At 38.4% G+C, this 20,431-nt stretch overlaps 2 protein-coding genes across 2 annotated transcripts; both read right to left on the reverse strand.

The window, feature by feature from the left end:
- Positions 1-285: 285 nt before the first annotated feature.
- rnf10 (ring finger protein 10) lies at positions 286-15,031 on the reverse strand. The gene is made up of 17 exons (XM_016517707.1): positions 15,025-15,031; positions 13,513-13,703; positions 13,108-13,313; positions 12,870-12,960; positions 12,588-12,772; positions 12,284-12,420; positions 12,030-12,187; positions 11,030-11,164; positions 10,420-10,618; positions 10,151-10,284; positions 9,746-9,863; positions 3,916-4,017; positions 3,626-3,763; positions 3,462-3,553; positions 3,219-3,276; positions 1,682-1,849; positions 286-1,417 (listed from the first exon to the last, which is right to left on the reverse strand). The coding sequence occupies exons 1-17, from the start codon at positions 15,029-15,031 to the stop codon at positions 1,344-1,346; spliced, it is 2,193 nt and encodes a 730-aa protein (XP_016373193.1). The 3' UTR covers positions 286-1,343.
- A 597-nt stretch (positions 15,032-15,628) lies between these two features.
- pop5 (POP5 homolog, ribonuclease P/MRP subunit) lies at positions 15,629-19,930 on the reverse strand. Its single transcript, XM_016517726.1, has 5 exons — positions 19,858-19,930; positions 19,635-19,777; positions 19,296-19,445; positions 19,114-19,197; positions 15,629-16,106 (listed from the first exon to the last, which is right to left on the reverse strand). The coding sequence occupies exons 1-5, from the start codon at positions 19,875-19,877 to the stop codon at positions 15,997-15,999; spliced, it is 507 nt and encodes a 168-aa protein (XP_016373212.1). The 5' UTR covers positions 19,878-19,930; the 3' UTR covers positions 15,629-15,996.
- Positions 19,931-20,431: the final 501 nt, after the last annotated feature.

A 20,431-nucleotide genomic window follows, 5' to 3' on the forward strand; every position in this document is an offset into this window, starting at 1 on the left:
GTACGCACATGTCAGAGCGTGCAAAATCAGCATTAAGCAACTATAAATTATTTTACTATAAAAGATTTTACTCAAACCACAAAACAATTGCAAACACAGGGATCACACAAACTATGAAAACACCCAAATCAATATCAACCTGTACTTAACATTTTATTGCAAAGCCATCTATGAGGTTACAATCAAAAAAGCTGAAAATAATATATTTCTATGTAAATGTTCACAAAAATGTGAATGGTCTTTAAAATTGTTAAATGAAATCGGTTCTAAATAAGACAAACAGAATGCCAGTGCATAATAATCCTTTATTCATTCAACTTAGTCTATATGCAGGTTCTGTCCAGGCAGGTTTCATCAGAAAAAAGAAAATGAAGAGAAAAATTAAACCCTCTACAACAATTTACATAGCCTTTCTCTGTCTTTACATATTTTCTTCACTGAAAACATAGCAAGCAGTGGAGTCAGCTGGTCTCTGATGCCTCTAACATCTGAACACTTGAACATGAGCAGCTCTGAATCCTGTCTAAGAGTTGGAGGTTCTAACAAAGTCAAGTGCTTAAAAGACCCACTAAACTCTTCCAGCAGAACAATGATGTCTTTTTACGTATTATTGTGTCTGATTGTGAAAGGCAGTTCTTAGGCTGGACAGATGATAACAGCTGGTAAGAGACTGAAGTCCATGACTAGAGCTCAGAACTTGTTTGTTTAAATGCCACCACACGTTTTTCTTCCTGCTTATTACCAAGCAAGAACGTGTTACAATCAGCATAGTTCTGTGTGTATGTACTTGACAGGAAGAACTCAAATGCATATAATCCTCACCACAAGTTCTTCCAATTTTTTCTGCTGTTAGCAATGCTAAATTTTATTTTATTTATTTTTAAACACCATGGTTGAAGTACAAATGTGTTAGATATGATGGAGGGACATTTCTGCAGCTGGCTGACTGCTATCTCAGGACCCCCCAAAATATATAACCAACCCATAACCAAAAACCATGTCATTTTTTTCCACCCACATTTTGGATAATAATGGAGCATCAGCTCTAAACTACAGCGCCGTGTCAAATGTACCTGATGTAGAGCTCTTTAATTTCAGCACATGTCCCTTCTGTAAGAAACACTGGACAACTGTGGGTCTGATCTATAATACTGAGTCTATGGTTTGTACAATCACTGAGCTACTGAACTTCCTGCAGGTCACTGAACGTCTGGAGAGGGTCTCATTCAACAGGGGCAAAAAAAAAGAAGGGGAAACTGCTGTTGAGGGACCTAATGAAACCTAAGCATATGGGAGGAATAAGGCAGAAAGTAGAAACAGGAGTGAAGGGTGGACTTCAGCGTTTACTTGGTGTGAACCATAGAGGTGCTGAACAGAAGCTTCTGCTTTTTCTTCTTCTTCTTACCCCCTTTCTCATCTATAAAATAGAGAGAAGAAAGGTCACATGGGTAACAAACATTATGGCAAACAACAAAAGTGATTTTTTTTAAAAATCAGCTTTTATGCTCCGTTTCAGAGTGTTAATTTTATATAATAAAAAAAAAGAGCTGATGAACCCCACCATATGGGAAAAAAAGTCAATGGGGGCAACGATATTACGCAGCGCCTGAAAATAGGCTAACTTCTGCCAACATAACTCAAAAATAGTGGAGTTTTCCTTTAATATGAATCTTTTTCACACCAGGGATGGGCAAAGCCTGTGCTGGAGTTTGACTTCCATGGTCCAGCTGTGACAAAGCCTGCTCAAAGGCCTGACTGAAGGAGTTTTGGAAACTGGGTACTGGGACCCGATCAGAGCCGTCACTCTCTCCATCACTGTCTGCCTGAGGAGGGGCCAGGAACATGTCAGCTGTAGAGGAAAAAAAATACAAATCACTAAAAATCACTACTAAATGACACTATTAGGAATCAGTGTAGCCAGTGAGCCAACAGTTAAGTCAAGTGATGACAGTAGGGATGCACCGATAGGAATTTTTTTGGCCGATACCGATTTTAACAAACAACTATAGGCCGATACCGATACGATATTGGTCAATTGCATAAAGCAGGGCTTAAAAACGAGAGAGAGGGGAAAAAAAGGATTGGTTCACTACGAGTAGAATCGGTATATGAACGTTTCGGTTCCTGCGTTCCACTGTTCCAATTACGCTATTTTAGTTCTCTTCTCTCCACAACAAATCCTTTAAAGTTGTATTTAGGCTAAATATAAGCGTCAAGCCAAAACAAATTAATTTAAAAACAAAACTGAAGCCTACCTCTCTCATTCTGCACAAATCCAAATGTTTCCATATTCGCGCAGTATCTGGATGCTAACCTATTATTTATTATTTAAACTATAGGCTTTGTTCTTCACTCGCATTATCGACGTAAAACATCATCCTTCACATATAGGCTATATCAGCAGTGAGGCGCAGCTCACACTGAACGGCACAGACTGTACTACAGACTATTTAAATTGAGCAGTGCAAGTTTTCGTTTCTTTAACTGTATTTTATTTTGATAATGAACAGGCTGCGATGTCAAATTAGCAAAAATTTGTTGTATGTGCATGCGAGGCACCGACGTGATCACTGCATTGTTTTCCCAACTGTTACGGGTAAGATCATACCAACGCTGGTTTGTCATACAGATAGAAGCAAAACATCATTCAAAACTGTAAAGCTTTTGTAAAATAAAGGCAACTACTTTCTGCAGTCTCGTTTTTTTTCCCCGTGAACTTCAGAACACGTTACAATTATCCGAAACTCAGCACAATTTTTTTCTTTCGTTTTGTTAATCTGTTAATGATTTAAGTGAAATATATTTTGTGTATAGGCCTATATATTCCTTTTTATGTAGCCTATATAGTTTTATTCCGTTTTCTCCGTTCACAGAAACGCTGGTGCATTGCCATTGCGACTTACCTATGATGAATTTACAGCTGAGAGCGGGCATTTCACTGGTCGGATGCGTCAGCGTCACTTTGCATATGGCCATACTATGCCATCTGACAAACTATATTTTGGACAGATTTTATTTTGTTTTGGCAAGTATTTAATTATTTTGCCCAGAGAAAAACGTTGGATTATGCAACAGACATGCAACTCGTCTCCATGCAGTTAATTAATAAACCATCGGTATCGGCCCTTTTCATGCCATTTCTGATATGCTGATGGCTTTAAAATAATCAAAAATCGGCCGATAAATATCGGCGCATCCCTAGATGACAGGATGCTCACCTTTCTTTGGGGTGGTTTTAGGCCCGGCATCCACACGGGCTTTCCCATCTTTCAGCATCTGCACACATAAATATAGTACATTTAGATACTCACAACTCTCAAGATGCCGTTGTTTTTTTACTCTATTTAAAATTAGTTTCAATTTCATTTTAGTAATGATTTTCCCACCACATGAAAGCTACAAAGTTGACAATTTTTTTGTTATAACCATGAAACAAAGTGCTTTAGGCAGTCTGAGTAAACCTGAGCGAAGGACATGCAGTGAAAGTCCTCTTCCACACTGGCTACGCTCAGAGATGGACTGTGCTCACTCAGATTAGGAAACATCACTCCATCTGAAATAAAAACAGGCAATAAGTACAGGAGACTAACCACTGGAGGCCAGGGCAAGAGAGGGTGAGTGTTACCTGATGAAGGGCTGCCGCTCAGAGGAGACGGAGGTCCCAGCAGGAACTCTGGGAGCTGCACCTGTGAGCCGCTCTGAGGTGGAGATCCAAAAGCAGGAAAATGCTGGAGGTTCTCCAGCCCAATGTGCACCTCTGGATCTGAAGACACAAAGATAAATTCAATAATCACACCCTGGCAAATCAATAACACCACCCTGAATTAAGCTAAATGTTCTACAAGCAGACATTTAGTCTATTTTCAGGAAAATATATGCCATATATTCCCAGAAAAGCAGGAATTAAATTCTCACATTTCCCGTGTTTCCTGTTTTCCTCAATTTCGATCCTCTTCTCCCTTCTCTTTTCATCTCTTGCTTTCTTCTGTCTAAGGCGCTTCCGTTTCTCCAAATCATCTGTCAGAAAGTGACAAATAAAAAATAAAAAAACCTTTTGTAGGACTGAACTAATAACCATTTACCAATACATTTTTAATTATTTTGTCTCAAAGTTCAATTAATAAAAGAGCTATCAAAACATCAAACATAATTGATTCATACATACTTCAGCAAGAATGCTTTAAATTTATCCCAAGTGAGCAGACATTTATACAAAAAGTATCATTTCAAATTATATACATTTCATTTATTTATTTATTTTTATAAAATTTCTTCAAATAAATGCAGTTCTATTGAACTTTCTATTCATCAAATAATCCTGGAAAAACATATCACTGTTTTCACAAAAATATTACATTTACATTTAGTCATTTAGCAGACGGTTTTATCCAAAGCGACTTACAAATGAGGACAATGGAAGCAATCAAAATCAACAAAAGAGCAATGATATACAAGTGCTATAACAAGTCTCAGTTAGCTTAACGCAGTACATGTAGCAAGGTTTTTTTTTTTATTATATAATAAATAAAAAGAAAAGAGACAGATTAGAAAAAGAATAGAGCAAGCTAGTGTTAGAGGCCTTTTTTACTTTTGTTAATTGTATAATAAATAAAAAGAAAAAATAGAATACAAAAAGATTAGAGAAGCAAGTGTTAGGTATTTTTTATTTTTTTTTAAGAACAGAATTAGAATAAAGAGTGCTAGAGTTAGAGGGTCAAATAAAGATGGAAGAGATGCGTTTTTAGCCGATTCTTGAAGATTGCCAAGGACTCAGCTGCTCGGATTGAGTTGATTAGGTCATTCCACCAGGAGGGAACATTTAATTTATAAAGTGTGAAAGTGATTTTTTGCCTATTTGGGATGGCACAGTAAAGCTATGTTCACTTGCAGAATGCAAGCTTCTAGAGGGCACATAAGTCTAAAGTAATGAATTTAGGTAAATGGCTGCAGAGCCAGTGGTGGTTTTGTAGGCAAACATCAATGCCTTGAATTTTACATGAGCAGCTATCGGTAGCCAGTGCAAATGGATAAACAGAGGTGTGACGTGCATTCTTTTCGGCTTATTAAAAATTAATCTTGCTGCAGTGTTCTTGATTAATTGTAAAGGTTTGATAGAACTGGCTGGATGACCTGCCAAGAGATCATTGCAATAGTCCAGCCTGGACTTGAACAAGGAGTTGTGAAGCATGTTCCGAAAGAAAGGGCCTGATCTTCCTAATGGGTTGTGCGATTAATCGAAATAGTCTTTATAGCATGATTTTCCACGCCCCCGACCTCCCGCAGTATGCTATCCGAACCAATCAGAATGCAGCACGCCTAAATGGAGCACGAGAACAGAACAGCCCGGGCAGGCATACAATCGTAACGCCAGGTTCACACACTCCGTCTGTGGTGCGTATTTTTTCCACGCCCATGTCAACGGATCGGAGCATTCACACTGCACGCGATTGCGGTCCGGCAGTGACCTCCAGGAGCGGTGCGTCTGCAGCAGTCATGCTGCGATCGTTTCCGCACGGAATCTATTTCTGCTGTGCTGCACGCGCTGAATTAAAGTGACGGCACGTTATTCGCGGAAAAAATTAACATGGATTGACATGGAAATTTAGTAATTACACCATAGAAAGCAAAATGAGTCCATGCTGCTTCTGCACCACATACACACATACTGTATACGCACTGCAGACGGAGTACGTGTGAACTTGGCGCAACAAATCTAGTTCAACAAGGAGAAATTGCTTGAAGGAGATGAGATGGAATAGGATCAAGCAGACTAGTAGTAGGATGATTAGAAAGGATGAGTTTGGAGACTTCTGCCTCAGAGAGTTAAGAGAGAGATGTGAACGAGTGTATGCTGGTAAGATGTGCTTGACAGATTGTGGTGTGGAAAATTGTGCACTGATGGTTTTAGTTTTATTAATGAAGAACGTGGCAAAGTCGTCAGCTGTTAAGAGTTGATGAAGGATGGGGAGGAGGAGGACAAAAAATGGAGGTTTTAAAGAGTATACGAGAGTTAGACGAATTGTTAGTTTTGTTATGATAGTATATCCTTTTAGCAGTGGAGACATTAGCATAGACAGAAGAGAGGAGTGACTGATACACATTAAGGTCAGTAGGATTTTTTGATTTGCGCCACACCCTTTCAGCAACCCTGAGCTTAGAACGATGTTCGCGGAGAACATCAGACAGCCAAGGGGCAGAAGGGATGGTAAGGGCTGGCCTGGAAGACAAGGGTCAGACAGTGTCTAAACAAGATGTAAGAGTGGAGCAGAAAGTATCAGTAGCACTGTTAGCATCAGGAGATGATAACTGTTTAGGGGGAGGAAGCGAAGATGAAACCATAGCAGATAGCCAGGAGGGTGAGAGTGAGCGTAGGTTACGTCAAAAGATGAAATGTGGAGGGGTATGTGTTTTAGGAACCATGTTGAGGTTAAGAGTGAGGAGGAAGTGATCCGAGGTGTGCTGTGGAGTAACCAGCACATGATCAGTGGAGCAGTGTCGTATGTAAATAAGGTCCAGTTAGTTGCCTGATTTGTAAGTAGCCGTAGTTAACACTCTCTTGAGATCAAAGAGGCAAGCAGAGTGTGGAAGTCTGCAGCCTGAGGTTTATCTAGGTGGATGTTGAGGTCTAATATTAAGCAGTTAATATTAATTTTAATATTAATTTATAATATTAAGCAGCACAACAGTTTTGAACATTGCTAAGAAATGTTGCTTGCACAGCAAATCAGCATATTAGAATGATTTCTGATAGATCATGTGACACTGAAGACTGGAGTAATGATGCTGAAAATTTAGCTTTGCATTACAGGAATAAATTAACTGTTCGCAGGGAGCTTGATTGACAGGCGATCTGACCAATCAGAACGCGGATATTATGTGCCGCCGCTGCTATCTGCCATCTCGCCCGACAGCTAACGTTACGGCCAGTCTCCATAGAAATCCGGGGTAAAAAAGATAAACTGAATTGAAACTTTTTCAATAGAGTGGGGGAACTATGACGTCACTTTGTAGGCAGATCGACTGTTAGCATCAACACTGGTTCCCTCGACAAAAAGCCAATGGGATTTTTCCATAGGCTTTTGGATTATCTAAAAAAATAAGCTCGGTGTTCAACCATAGTTCATGAAACTTACACGTTTTGTCCATTGAGATAATCTTCACAAAATAATATAACTTTTATGAATTTAAGCCTAAATAAAAGCGCCAGAACTTAAAAGCTAAACTTAGGCTATAAACGAACTACAACACTACGGTCGTTCATCTTCAAAGTCACCACCACCATGTTTCCGACAACTTTTTCAAACATATTTTTAACATGTTCAGTGAAAAGGATTTACTCTGTGTATGAACCTTTTCATATAAACTGGAATAAATACAAAACTAGAGCCAAACTAAAGCTGAAATGAGACATTTGTAATAAATAGCATAGTGAATAAATAAACTAATCATAACTAAAGGACAAATGAAAGCATGTATTTCTGTACATTTCGAAATAAGGTGCATTAAAAGTCAATAAATCCTTGATTAATATGAATATTTTAATTAAAAACATGTCTCCATGTACTATTCAATACAATTCTAGTGCACTTAATCTATTAAATAACAGAGTGAGCGAGTTTTTGGATTTGGTAAGATTAAACTTATTTTAGTAAATAAAGTACCACATTTCATCTATCATTTTGTTAGGGTAGGTACACAAAATGTTATTTTATTCTTGCTTCTAGAAAATCCTCAATCTACATGCTTTCTAACAGCTTCATGTGGCCATAAACATTTAATTTTAACGTGGCTTTAAGCACTATGCATCATCATCAGTTTCACTTTCACCGCGACTAAGCCAGTAAATGTGGGGTTTACATTGGATAATCATATGAGTTTACCTTATGGTACGAAAAAAGAATCTCCGCATCAGTAGGACAGCATTAAAACGAGCATCTTCCATCCGCAGGCTTGTTTCATTTCGGGACAAAACAAAAAAACATTGTCGAACAAAAAACACGGGAACCTTAACTGGTTATTCTACTATTAATTGTACTATAAATTATACTACAATTGGAAAAATACTGTAAATTGATAAACTGTTCGGCGTGATGACGTTTAATGTCTCCTACAGCGTCTGTAGTCCCATTTAGCAACTTGTTAGCAACCGTCTTTTTAAAGAAACGTAACAGTTTAAAAAAAAAAATTAACAAGGGGGGGGTAACTGGGGTGTTTTATGTCGTAGAATAAAACGTGAAAGTATCTCGAGCTTGTGTGAACCACGGACCTTATTTTAGGGTATTTAAATCAAACTATTTATAAAAAACTAGTTATAAAAAAAATTCACCCCCCTCACAGTTGTCATGAAGGGCAAAATTAGCTATATAGACAAATCATTTTTTGAACCAGGCTGTAAACATGTTTTTTTTCTGCTGTAAAGTTGGGTATTTTAACATGGGGAGTCTATGGGACTGACTCCCTTTTGCAGCCAGCCTCTAGCGGCCAGTTGACGAATTACAGTTTAAGTCACTTCCGTGTTGGCTTCACGAGAGAGAGCGGGAGGTTGCCGCTTGGTCACAACACATTAAAGAGTCACAAAACGGTATTTGTTTGAATTTCTTGACCAAAAAAAAATGACAAAACAGGGCTCTACAGTGCGACTGAAAACTACTGCGTGCGACTATGAACATTTTTCTAGGAGCACCAGTGCGACTGACCCGATCATCATCATACTCTACTTGTTCTTATTCTGTCGTTTTAATTACAATTTTGAAAAAGCGTATAAAATAAAAAAAAATTAAGAATTTGACAAAAGATTACATACTTTTAATAAAGTTAGAGGAGTCAAATATCACCTCGTAATGGGAAGGCTACTTTTTGATAAAATTTTGGATAATTGTTTAGAAGGTGCTCCTAAAATTTTGAACGTGCTCCTAAATTTTTTTAAGTTATGAGCACAAGTGCTCCTAAAAAGAAAAGCAAGCGTAGAGCCCTGAAAAATTTGAAAGCTGAGAGTCCCAAGACCTTGTTTCATATCAGAAGTAACATGCTCGTTTTGTCCGTCAGCATGTTGTCAGTTTCCTCTTTGCTCTGCGATGTATTTTTCACTGCGGGAGAACATGAGGTGTCGTGTGAGCAGCATTGTTTGTCGGAGATGGCAACAGTAAGTAAGGAGGGCGGGTCTTTTGCAAACTGTCAATTCCTTGTATAGGCACTTCTCCAGGAAGAGCGTGCGCATACACTCGTCAACCAGAGTGAGATCAAGAGCACTTGGGTAACAAATTTTATTTAATTTGTTTATTAAACATTCAAGTCAATAAAGTTTTAATTTATGTCGATGTCACAGCTTGCAGACAATCGCTACGCAAAAGCTTTGCTCATGACTCTTTAGCTCCACCCACGGCATGCCTCCAGGAGCTCGGATGTTTTCGGAGAGAAGCGTAAAGCGGTTTCTGTCTTTTACAAATCTGATCAAATTAAACACTCTTCGGAGAGATGAAGAATGCAATACTGCTCTATAGGTGCTCAAGATTAACATGAGATTGGCAGAAACGGTGTTATATCCCCTTTAAAAAAAATTATATTTCACAATATTACTGCTTTTACTGTATTTTTTATCAAATAAATGCAGCCTTTGTAAACATAAGTAACTTTTCAAAAACACTGAAATATGAAAAATCTTTCAGCGGATGGCCTCTTAAACCCCCGTCTTTTGTTAATCTCTGTGGGTTTCATGATGGAGTGGAATAGTGTATTGTTTATGTACCTGCAAAGCTGTCCACGGTCTCTTTTGAGAGAATTGGTGGCTGAAGTTTGAGCTCACACAGACTGAACTCACAGGTGAGCGGCAGGTGAGAAAGGTAACGATGTCGACGGCGAATATCCTGCAAATTAAATGTCAATTAGTTTCATAGTAGGCACTAGGCATTACAGAATCAGTTCAAAACCCGATCCTGTGTGACTGTTATAAATGCACACCAGCAAAAAGTACATTTATCTGTCATGCTTCAGTGGTGCTGTGGCTTCAGACACTAGGCATGACAGCATCATACCACACTGCTCTTTCACTCCAGTATAAAGTATTCAGTTAACTAGTATGCCATCCTGAGTCCTGACAATAGCTACTGCTATTCTGTGACATGAATGTGAGAATTAAGAGATGAGCGTGTACCTCGGTGACAGTCTGTCCATCAATCTCCACTACGGTAGCGGTGATAGACTGAGGGCTGTTCTCCAGGCTCCCGTACTCTCTCAGCAGACAGCGCACGTTCACTGGGTGCAGAAACATCTGCTGACCATCCTCAGCTACAGATACAAAAGAGAGAAATAAGTGTCATATTTAGTCTCCATTTCAACTGCTTATACAGAGTTACTGTGTAAAAAAAAAGTCAGAAAATTAACCTTAAGCCTCATTACAAATAGACTAACAAACACACACACCTTGATAGAAGTAGTAATATGGGCCATGATGAGAGGCCTGACTGGTCTGAGGGGTCTCTTCTAAAGGTCTGTCCTCCACAGCTCTTTCAGGCATCTCTTCGGCCACCTCAGGAATACTCTGAGCAGCCATCTCTTCCACAGGCTCCTCGTGAACCTTCTGAAGCTCATCATCAAATGCTGAAGCATACTGCAGGATGGGCTGTGTTAGAATACATAAGTCATGCACTGAGCTTTTGTTACCAGAATTTTACAGTGATTTACTGAATTTTATAAACATTTACAGAAAAGTTCAAATGCTTTAATTCGATTTGCAGATAAATAAGGTATCTGGTCCATGCCGTTTCTCTACATTACAAACATTCCCATAGTAAAGTAAATAATATGCATCAGAAGTAAAGAAAAGAGAAGCTTTAAAATGTATTTAAAATATTTAAAATTACATGTGAACTGCAGTGGAATAATTCACTGAATATTGTTCACTCAATCAGGTGACCTAAACACAAGATCGCACCATATGTGTCTCATAAAATTGAAAGCTATAAACTTGCAACACAGCACTGGACTAAAACTTAACCTTATGTTAAAAGAAAGGAGCACTGCCTCTACCAACCTTTGAATTTGTGAGGTTCTTGACCACGGTCACCTCTGGAGAGGAGTGCTCAGACAGAGACAGTTTCCACATGTCCGCCCCATCAACAGAACCACCATTTTTACAGCCTCCCTTCAAAAGACGCTCCTCACGCTCCTGTTCGTTCAGAGTCAGAGATAAAATGTGAGGGTTATGTGTTCACTAAAAAAAACTAATAGTGTAACATAGCTCAATGCTTTTTCCATGTCATGTAGCACTTCCAGTAAAAATTCAGCTTGTGTGCAGTGTTAGGGAATAAATAACACGCGCACAAAAAAAAACTAATAGTGTAACATAGCTCAATGCTTTTTCCATGTCATGTAGCACTTCCAGTAAAAATTCAGCCTTTTTTAAATGTCACATTATATATTTTCAGATTTATAAAATAGTTTATGAAGCAGATAATGTTTATAAAACATTAAAGTCAGTTGTTTAAGCGGTCAACCCAAATTCTCATCATTTATATGTAATAGATTATTCATTAACTTGAGGTACAAGATGCAAGTTATTGAAATAGCTTTAAATGTAGTTTAAGCTATTTAAGTAACTTATCGCAACTTCGTTTTCATTTATTTTTGTGCAGTTTTAAGTTAACCAAAGTATTCTCAGAAAGTTATGCAACACAATCCAAAGTCACGTAAGTTTTCCGGTTCTTTTTTCAGCTATTTTTAAATGTCACTGTCATTGTTTGTTTTTAGTTTCAAAAAACAGTTTACGAAACAGAAGATAATTGCATGTAAATGATGAAGTTTGGTGCGGTCAACCCAAATTCTCATTGTTTTCTGTAATAAATTATACAATAAATTACATATGTTACACAATTCAGTGTTTATTTCACCTTATTGTCATGTCCAAACTATAAGCAACCTATACAAACCATTTTTTCAAAACAGTAGCGTGACTTGTTTAGCTTGTTTCAGGTTTAAGTGGTTTGTAACTTGTCCAACCCAACATTCATATGCCAGCATGAATGCATGTGTACCTGCAGCTGCTGCAACGCGCTCTGTATGAAACAGGCCTGCGGGTCGCCTTTCTCTTGGCTGAGCTGGGTTTGGAGAGCCACCCTCTCTTCACTCAGCAAACCCAAAACCTGCTCCTGAGACGCCAACAGCAGCTTAGAGTATGCGCGCAAATGCACATCTGCAACAAATTGTAGTGTCAAAAAAAGAAAAGTGTCAAAAAAGACCCACTCAAATTAACACTATAAAGGCTCACGCAAACAGCAAAATGTCTCACCTCCAAAATTAATGGGCTCTTCCACCTTCACCCACTGACAGCTGGGAAGAGCCACCAGCGATCCTTTCTCTCTCCGCATCAGACGCATAGTGATGACGTTACCAGACACGTACTGACGCGTCTCCATTGCAACCACACTGAAAGATGACAAGACAGGCTTCAGTGACAACAATGTCTTGACTGAATTATGGCACTTCTATATGCCAGGGGTTGATTTAAATAAAATAACAGATTTCTACATCATGATGTTAACATTAATTTAAAAACCAAACAAGTATTATAAACAGGTGTTTTCTGTACGAACCTCTTAAGATCAGCGCTGAGCACGGCCTCATAGCAAATGGGGCACTTGGACCAACTCTTCTCGCTCAGAGAGAGGTAGTGCAGCATGCATGGCCAACAGTAGATGTGGCCGCAGCGCGTGATGTGGGCCGCCACAGGGGGATACAGGCAGATCGGACAAGACGGCACCTCGTGACTGTAGATGCGCTGTGTGGAATGAGAAAAAAACGCCATGATGAACACACTGAGATTTGTAGAAAAGGCACTAACAGGATGTACAAGGAAGTGTGAAGCCTCAACTGACCACTTGCTGCACACAGTCCCAGTCCACCAAAGTGTCCGGATCAGCGAAGTGGGCTTGGTAGTCCTGATCATCAATTACCACAAACTGGCAACTGGTGGACAAAGAGAAAATACACTCATCAGCTAAGCAGTTTTCTAATTTTATCAGCTTATGATAACACTGCAGTACACAGAGTATTGTTGCACGTGATTTAATATCAATTCATATAAATGTTTGCAACATACTCTGCTGTACTCACTTAGCCTGCAAGAAAAGCTCCTTGTTGAAGGGCTTGTGTTTGTGACCCCACTTGTTGCGGCGACCCCAGCAGTAGTGGCCATCAGCTCCGGAGCCAAAATGGCCTCCTCGTGGCTCGAAAGTGAAGTTGAGCAGGTGGTTCAGACTTATCTTTTTGGGTCCAGCAAACTGAGCCGGGCTAAACTCTGCCCGGCGGTTCTCTGCTACCTAATGACAGAATCCAACAGTTAAACCTGGTTAACCCATATAAGTACAGGTCTGTTTGTTTACTTTGCATTACAGGTTAGTGTTTAATTAACCAGCATGATCACTGCAACCTTTACATTAACATGCAATAAGGAAGCATAAAAACAGCCGTTCATGGAAGTTCAAATGAATCATAATCCAAAGGCTTATTTAAACGCACCTCTTCTCTTCTACCACCACCAGCGAGTCCATACTGTTGCCCCCCTCCGCCACCTCTCTGAGGGGGTCTCTTGTCAAAATTCTTGCTTTTATGCGGCTGGGAGCGGCGTGGGCCCGGAAAGCTCTCAGCCTTGGCAAAAGTGGGCTCACGCTTGCGATTATAGCGCTTTGAGCCACCATTATTCTTAACATCTAAAAAATGGTGGGGGGGGGTAGGAGGAGAAATGTCAAAAAACATCAATATATTACTCTTAAGCATAACATTTTATTAGACAAGGGACTGTCCCTGCAACTTCTGAAAAATATTTAATTTTCTTGAATGCAATATCGACAACTTTTTTTTTTGATTGCTTCCATTGTCCTCATTTGTAAGATGCTTTGGATAAAAGCATCTGCTAAATGACTACATGTAAATGTAAACTTCAAGTGCGTTTTCCCTCAGCGAGCTGAGCTATTGTAGAACGAAACCCCGGGTCATTTTAAATTCATTATTAATTATTTTTGACAACATTCGCACAGTCTTAACTAATCAATCCAGTCACGTGCTGCTCTTAAAGTGTTTCAGAGAGGACCACATGATAAGAGCAGAGGGGTGTAAACACACACAGCTTATCACCCATCAGCAGAGACCGCCGTCCCGTATGGGTTCAAAAGCCCACATCAAAACTAAAACATATACGACACAGTTTTAGTTCTTATCTACAGTGATTTCATTCTGATATGCTGGAGGCTTTCCTGGGTCCATCTATAAGCTGGAGGGCAATACACCACTGAAGCTAGTTAATTAGTTTGTTAGGTTAGTTTATGGGAATTCAGTATTGTTCAGTATTGTTTATATTCAGTATTCAGTTTGTGTGTATAGGAGGGTGACACACACACACCACCCATGTCTGTGTTATCAGAAAATGAGTTTATATTGGGAGGACATATGCACTTAGACTGACACCAGAATAAATTACATAAACATATTATGATATAGGCTGATGTCTATAAACCAAGTCTGAACAAGTTGGAAAAAAGGAACTGGTTTAAAAGACATTAAATTGCATTAATTGGTATTTTTGAATGCTATTTAATAAAACAAACAAAATTACAAGGTGCAAAAACCCATGAAAGGTTACAAGTTTAATGAATATTAAATGTTTAAATTTAAAATGTTTAAAAAAAAAAATTTTAACCTGAAGAATTCACTTTGCCTGCACATTTTAACATTCAGAAATATGTCACATTTCATTCGATTCCAGTTCCTTTTCATCTGTGATCCTGGTATTAAATTACATTTAATAATACTCATTACATGATTTAATGTCAATGAAACCAGTTCTGCCTTTTTTCCAAGAATTTACAGTTTTCAGCCTGTGTGTTTGTGTGTATTATTCTGCTGTTCATCTGTGTCAGCGCATATCCACCTAATATAAACTCATTTTCTGATAACACAGCCAGTGCGTGTGTGTGTCTCACTCTCTTAAATATATAAAAATAAATATCAAACTAAATTCCCTAAAGTACTAACCTAACATTTCCCTAAAACAAACTGAATTGTATCTCCTGAATTTATATACATGTAATTCAATATATTTATTTATAATGAATCTACTTATTTATATATATTATTTTACAGGTCATTTAGTTTATTATTGGTTTGATTTGTTTAAAGGGGTCATATGATGCGATTTCAAGTTTTCCTTTCTCTTTGGAGTGTTACAAGCTGATTGTGCATAGATAAGATCCCTGAAGTTGCAAAGGCTAAAGTCTCAAAACCAAAGAGATATTCTTTATCAAAGTTAAGACTCTGCCACGCCCCCCTAAAACGGCTCGTCGCCCCTTGAAAAGCGCCGTTTTTCCTTGGCGTGGGAAGTGTTGCGCCCCACAAGGCGTTAACCGCTCTCCAAAAGAGGAAAACGGATGAATAAATGGGTTTTAACCCAAATTTTAGTTCAGCTAAATAATGTCAGACATATGGCGATCGGGTACCGTAAACACCCGGATGAGGGTTATAAGCCTCGCAGGTTTACGAGGTGCGCATGCGCGGATTCAGCCATTCTGATTGGTGCATTTGACTGCAAGATGTGGTGTAATGCATGTGTAATCTTGCACTCGCATACTTTTTATAGACAGCTAGTCCTGTTTCTGCTATCGAAGCATTTATTGTTGTTAATATTTGGTTTATTCGAAAGAGACGTTTACAGACATAACAAACAGAAGCAGCAGTATATATTTTAATCAGTACAGAAAAAAATACATATACACGTGACCTACACAGCACATGGCCAGAGTTCATACAGTAATATCAGTAATCTGAATGATACACTCCATTTACAAATCCCAAAATGCTGCAGAAAACAAAAATGCAAATGTGTCTTGTGGTATAAAAAATGTTGGGGCTCCACATGAACCCTTTACTATCAGTACATAAATTATCAGTATATCTCCCTGATTACTGCATGGTTAAACTACTCGTCTAAAGTATTTTCTATGAGGGGATTTATGTCTCTTCATCACCATCATCATCGCTTCCATCTTCATCAGCTTCCTCCTCTCTGACATTACTCAGGGAACAGCTCAGGATCGCTCTCCTAACCTCTTGTTTCTCGGCTGTGTTGTGGACAGGAAGAGAAAGAGAAAGTGTACATACAGTATGTGAAACTTCTACATCAGTGGTTCTCAAACTTGGTGGATTAAAAGAATAGTTCAAAATGAACATTCTGTTATCATTTACTCAGCCTCAAATTATTCCAAACCTGAATTTTTTCTGCTGAATCCTCTGTTGTGTTCAGCAGAAGAAAACAAATCAGGTTTGGAATAATTTGAGGCTGAGTAAATATTAACAGAATGTTCATTTTGATCTATTCTTTCAGAAGAAAGAAACCTGTACAGGTTTATAGTATTGCATTTCCAGATATGCATGGCTTGCCAACTGGGGGCGCTCTTTTTCAAAATAAATAAATACAGGTGCATCTCAATAAATTAGAATGTCGTGGAAAAGTTCATTTATTTCAGTAATTCAACTCAAATTGTGAAACTTGTGTATTAAATAAATTCAATGCACACAGACTGAAGTAGTTTAAGTCTTTGGTTCTTTTAATTGTGATGATTTTGGCTCACATTTAACAAAAACCCACCAACTCACTATCTCAACAAATTAGAATACTCCATAAGACCAATAAAAAAAAACATTTTTAATGAATTGTTGGCCTTCTGGAAAGTATGTTAATTTACTGTACATGTACTCAATACTTGGCAGGGGCTCCTTTTGCTTTAATTACTGCCCCAATTCGGCGTGGCATGGAGGTGATCAGTTTGTGGCACTACTGAGGTGGTATGGAAGCCCAGGTTTCTTTGACAGTGGCCTTCAGCTCATCTGCATTTACATTCTAATTTATTGAGATGCACCTGTATACTGTTATATATTGTGCTTAAAATTATGGAAGCCCTTAAAGGCCATGCATTATATTTTTATCTTTATTTGTTATTTTCTTGTGATCTCAACAAAGTTTGTTTTCTCTTCACCTCAACATAACAAAATAGTTGTTTATTGTGATCTCGACTCGATTTTCTCATGATCTTGACATAACGAATGTTTGTTTTCTTGTGATCTCGACAAAAAATAAATAGTTTGTCTTGTTATCTTGACATGGAAAGCTGTTTTCTCGTGATCTTAACATAACAAAATAGTTGTGTTCTCATTATCTCGAGATAAATAATGAACTCGTTTTCTCATGTTCTACAACAAAATAGTTGTATTCTTGTGATCTCGACATAAGTTTTTCCATGATCGCTACTTAATTTTCTCATCTCTAAATTTAAAAAGTTTTTCTTGTGATGTCAACAAAATAATTGTTTTCTCATGACTACAATTAAAATGAATAATAATAATATAATAAATAAACAAAAAACAAACAAATTTACAATAATAATAATCATAATAATAATAATAATAATTGCAGACAGACAGACAGACAGATAGATAGATAGATAGATAGATAGATAGATAGATAGCAAAAACAGTAATTTTTGTTCTGTTTCAGAGTTCTAAATCTAGTTTATACAACTTATTCATATCGGTGCTCGTTCATGCGAGTGTCAATCACACAGTGTGAATTATCAAAGACATGATCTGATAGAATCGCTGATGCCTGTGAAATATTTGGCATGCTAAATATCTGGACCTGTCGGCGATTCAAAATTCTGCTGTGTGAAATGAGTTCTGACTGAAAAATACATCGCCGATGACTTACAGCCAATGAGAGCGCAAGATACAAGACAGCGGGAAGTTTGGGGAGGAGTTATAGACCACAATATCACAACCATTTTCTCCTCCATAATCTTTTTTTCTTTTTCGCCCTTTCACTGCAAATCGACACACAGACTAGTTGTATCGCAAACTTGTTGGGGGCTAACTTTTAAATACCATTTCAAGTAGGGCTGTGCGATTTGGGGGAAAATATAAAATTGCGATTTTTTTGACAGATATTGCGATTGCGATTTGATTTGCAAAGTCAAGCTTCAGCTCAATATTGTCAATAATGTGCAGCACAGTATGGGTATCATTACCCTGCTGAAAAAAACAATAGAAACTGTGTAAGATAACGTTCACGTACTAACAAAAACATCTAAGAATGTATCTTTTATTCTCCAGTACTGAAAACAGAACTGATAAGGGAGCTTTTGATATGCGCTGTGACGCAGCTCTTGGAAATTACGTACCTTTTTTGTTCGTTGTCTGTCATTTCGAAGCTTAAGTTGCATACGTTTTTCTTTAGTTTTAATTTGCCTAACTATCGATCTGACCCAGTAGACGCCATAATCCCACTCTGTCTCTCTCCCGTCCCACGGTCCGTTTTTTATTTTTATTTTTTTAATGGTGGGTGTTTACGCAGTTGGCTAGAGCAGTGCTGATTGGGGAGAACGGAGGTGCGCTCACTCTTGCCCAGGGCAAGTAAGATTGCAACTCAAGGCTGGCAGTCATGCATATGCTCTGGAACAGAGTAATATCGCGTCCACATCGCAGGCTTTGCGATTAGGAAATCGCAACGTCTCAAATCGCGATTTCGATTAATCGCACAGCCCTAATTTCAAGTGTCATACAAGAATCTCATGCGTGAGCTTGTGTTATTTCCTTATCACTTCTGGCATGCGTTTGGTTGCGAAATGTAGTTTGCAGACCAAACAGAGTTGTCAGCGATTCTTCCTATTGTTAAGTCATGCAGTGTGTCGCCAACCTCCTGTCGCCGATCCATCGTGCAATGTGAACACAGCAGCAACTGAGTGCTACCCCAGATAGTCGTGCAGTGTGAAAACAACAGTGATCCAATGACTTTAAAAATTGTGCAGTGTGAACTCAGCATTACTGCTATATTTATTCCAAAACAGAAGTGACTTAATATTTGTGTATTCTAATTTTCATGTTTTTAGTCTACAGCAAAAGCTGGCAGAGTGAAAACAACTATTTTGTCGAGAACACAAAAAAGTCATCATAATAAGATTTTTTTTTTTTGTCACGATCAGAAGGAAAATAAAAATAATAATAGTAAAGCACGGCCTTTAAGAGTTTCTGTATATAATTAAGGATAGACTGTAATATAACAGAAAGAACGCTTACCGTCTGTCTTGCAGGCTGGCAGCATTCTGTGGAGCTGTTGTCTGTTATATTTAACAAGGAACTTCTGACATGTTCTAATCGTTCCTGTGGAAGAGATCAGGGAAGGGCATGGATGGCTGTAAGAGCACATGGTGTGGAGTTTGGTGTCAGATGGAGGCTAAACTAGACAGAACCTCTCTTACCTCCAACATGTAAGCAGTTAAGGAAGCACTGCACCTTCTGGCCTCTGTTCTCAAGGCAGGTGATGAAAGAAAGGGCAGACCAGATGAGTCGATAGTGTTTTTTCCTGCTGCGTATCAGGACCACTCCAGTGTGGGCGTTCAGGTATTTCACTACAGGAGATTTGATAAGATTTAATCTTTTTGTAATGAGACACTAAACTGAGCTAAATAAACGTAATCTTAAGCTACGTAATTGCACCGCATCAAAATAACGGTAACGTAAAACGAGCAGCAGTCTGATTCTTTCTTATCTGGTTGAGATCTTAATAGGCACAAAATAATAACAAGCCCAGTGTTTACCTATCACCCCAATGTTAAAGAGCGCTGATCCGTAGTCGCCGTGCGCTCGGTTCACGGCTGCTCTGAGTGTGTTGTAGATGGTTCTGTCCTCCAACAGCTGAAGACTGCTCCGATCAGGGACGCAAACCTCACACAGCAAATACCTGGACAGGTCACAGAATAACGAGAGGTTAAAACTGTTTATAAGTTTAAAAAGCGCAAAGTAACTCCTTTCCTTCATTACCTCGATTTGAATCGGACCATATTTCCAACACGTGCATAACTAGCTTTGAAAACACTGCGCTTACTTCCGGGTTTCTTTTGGCCAATAATATTCCTCGTTGCCAAAGGGGGCGGGGGGACGGCTTGACATCAAAATCACTAACAGATTTGTTTAATTACTTTAATACGCCATTTTAATGAGTATCACAATATTCACAGTGACAAAATCGTACTTCCGAACACCACTACAACAGAAACAGAAGAATACTGAGCATATACGTAATATACGTTTGGAATGACAACAACTGCAATTTTCACTGTTAAGTGACAACAGAACAATGAAGACAGAGATTTTAAATATCAAGACTTGATATTTAATGTGCAGAACATCTTTATGCATAGGCTAACTCACATTTGCGATTTTAGATTTCACAATAATGCCACTTGTGAAGTGATAAGGGTTGCAGATTTAGCTGAAGAATTTAACAGAAATAAAGAATGTGTGAATACATATGGTTTAATAGTGCAGTTATCTGAATTATCATGTTCAAGTGAAACACCAAAATATCCATATTGAGAAAAGATAAAATAAAATA

The sequence above is a fragment of the Sinocyclocheilus rhinocerous genome, unplaced genomic scaffold (genome assembly GCF_001515625.1).
Source record: "Sinocyclocheilus rhinocerous isolate Xijiao unplaced genomic scaffold, SAMN03320098_v1.1 scaffold87, whole genome shotgun sequence".
NCBI lineage: Eukaryota > Metazoa > Chordata > Actinopteri > Cypriniformes > Cyprinidae > Sinocyclocheilus > Sinocyclocheilus rhinocerous.

What these genes read in the sequence shown, in the direction of transcription:
- rnf10 (XM_016517707.1), bottom strand. An exon ending in GCGCGTTGCAGCAGCTGCAG is followed by an intron (nt 11,165 to 12,029) that starts GTACACATGCAT and finishes CTGAACGAACAG; the next exon opens with GAGCGTGAGGAGCGTCTTTT. An exon ending in AAACAGGAAACACGGGAAAT is followed by an intron (nt 3,764 to 3,915) that starts GTGAGAATTTAA and finishes TTGTGTCTTCAG; the next exon opens with ATCCAGAGGTGCACATTGGG.
- pop5 (XM_016517726.1), bottom strand. Translation starts at nt 19,877, where the DNA reads ATGGTCCGATTCAAATCGAG. An exon ending in ATGGTCCGATTCAAATCGAG is followed by an intron (nt 19,778 to 19,857) that starts GTAATGAAGGAA and finishes TGACCTGTCCAG; the next exon opens with GTATTTGCTGTGTGAGGTTT. An exon ending in TAACTGCTTACATGTTGGAG is followed by an intron (nt 19,198 to 19,295) that starts GTAAGAGAGGTT and finishes TCTCTTCCACAG; the next exon opens with GAACGATTAGAACATGTCAG.